Source organism: Penaeus vannamei, chromosome 13 (genome assembly GCF_042767895.1).
Source record: "Penaeus vannamei isolate JL-2024 chromosome 13, ASM4276789v1, whole genome shotgun sequence".
NCBI lineage: Eukaryota > Metazoa > Arthropoda > Malacostraca > Decapoda > Penaeidae > Penaeus > Penaeus vannamei.
In genome coordinates, this window is record NC_091561.1 from 38,074,934 (window position 1) to 38,077,080 (window position 2,147).

The following is a 2,147-nucleotide window of genomic DNA, read 5'->3' on the forward strand; positions in this document are numbered from 1 at the left end:
AGCAATCGATCAAATAAACCGATGATAAAAGATATGGAAGGAATCAGATAAGATAAAAGAAAGGATAAACAAAGAGATATTAATAACATGATTCACCTCAAAAAGTGTTTATTTATTATTCTTTTTATCCGAAGTCAGATAACAAAGTCACGTGGTGTGGTTCGACTTTGGTTTCTTAAGTTATCGTGGAAATAAGATAGTGAGATTGCTATTTATGTTGTCTCGTCTTGATAGAAGGCCTTGTGTGCGCTCAAATGCTGGGTTGTTGTTGGCGAGGTCGGGGTTGTTGGGGAGGTCGGGGTTGTTGGTGAGGTCGGGGTTGTTGGTGAGGTCGGGGTCGTTGGTGAGGTCGGGGTTGTTGGTGAGGTCGGGGTTGTTGGCGAGGTCGGGGTTGTTGGCGAGGTCGGGGTTGTTGGAGAGGTCGGGGTTGTTGGCGAGGTCGGGGTTGTTGGGGAGGTCGGGGTTGTTGGCGAGGTAGGGGTTGTGGGGGAGGTGGGGGTTGTTGGCGAGGTCGGGGTTGTTGGGGAGGTCGGGGTTGTTGGCGAGGGCGGGGTTGTTGGGGAGGACGGGGTTGTTGGCGAGGTCGGGGTTGTTGGCGAGGTCGGGGTTGTTGGGGAGGTCGGGGTTGTTGGCGAGGTCGGGGTTGTTGGTGAGGTCGGGGTTGTTGGCGAGGTCGGGGTTGTTGGCGAGGTCGGGGTTGTTGGCGAGGTCGGGGTTGTTGGTGAGGTCGGGGTTGTTGGCGAAGTCGGGGTTGTTGGCGAGGTCGGGGTTGTTGGTGAGGTCGGGGTTGTTGGCGAGGCCGGGGTTGTTGGCGAGGTCGGGGTTGTTGGTGAGGTCGGGGTTGTTGGTGAGGTCGGGGTTGTTGGCGAAGTCGGGGTTGTTGGCGAGGTCGGGGTTGTTGGTGAGGTCGGGGTTGTTGGCGAGGCCGGGGTTGTTGGCGAGGTCGGGGTTGTTGGTGAGTTAGGTGCTAAGAAATCGTATTTTCTCAAGAAATGCAGAAAATGACTCAATATTTTCCCAGGGATATCTCGGCCACCTGCAAAAGCTTCCAAGTTGATATGCCATATATATATATATATATATATATATATATATATATATATATATATATATATATATATATATATATATATATATATCTGTGTTCTAAATGTTGACGAAAAGTTATGTTGGCTAAAACACGTTCTGTAGGTATTATATATATTTTTTTACTATTATTATGATACATCATTAGGATCATTATTGTTATTATTACTTTTATTACTATAAGCATTACTATCATTGTTTTTTTACTATTACTACTATAAAGAGAATATTTATTATTACCATTATTGTTATTATTGTTGCATTTCGCTACTTGCAATGCCACTGCTGTCATAATGATTTCCATGATAACAAAATTCGCCTTCTTATTATTTTTTGAAATGAATATTGATTTTATATACCCGTCATTATTAGTTTTTTCAAGCAATACAAAAAATCATAACTTCAATCTCACAAAGAAAACAAAAATAAAACAGACAAACGAATAAATAAAAAAAAGAAAAAGAAAAAAAACCTTTCTTAAAAATGAATCCCCTTCATTATATCTATATCTAATTACACGAAGAAGGTATCGGGTGTTTACAAGTAAAAGTTGGAGCAGCGGAAAGTATTAGTATAACATATGGGTGGTGGCGATTCTCCGCTTGGTTGGTGTATCGTTAAGCTTGGGCGGTGTGTGTGTGGGGGGGGGGCGAGGTGAGGACTCTCTCGATCTGTCTGTCTGTCTGTTTGTCTCTCTAGCTGTCAGTTTGTCTGACTGTCTCTCTTTTGCTCGTTCGGTCTCGTTCTGTCTGTCTTGTTCTCTCGCTTTCTGTCACTGGCTCTATCTCTCTCTCTTTCTTTATTCTCTCTCTCTTTCTCTCTCTCTCTCTCTCTCTCTCTCTCTCTCTCTCTCTCTCTCTCTCTCTCTCTCTCTCTCAATAACAGCGATAGTAAGACTAATGATAATCCTAATGATGATTATCATTAGGATAATCCCGACCTCACCAACAATCCCAACCTCTAATTATCATAAGAATAGTTATAATAAGAAGAACAATGATAATAATAATAATTATTATTATTATTATCATTATAGTTATAATAGTAGTAATAATGGTGAT

General features: G+C 42.5%; 1 protein-coding gene across 1 annotated transcript in view; it reads right to left on the reverse strand.

Annotated features, from left to right (window-relative positions):
• Positions 1 to 212: 212 nt before the first annotated feature.
• The window catches only part of LOC138863756 (integumentary mucin A.1-like), a 3,053-nt gene continuing 1,118 nt past the window's right edge, over positions 213 to 2,147 (reverse strand). Inside the window, exon 2 of the mRNA XM_070128599.1 lies at positions 213 to 984. Coding sequence (XP_069984700.1) covers positions 213 to 984 — 772 coding nt within the window. The remainder of the gene's footprint in view (positions 985 to 2,147) is intronic.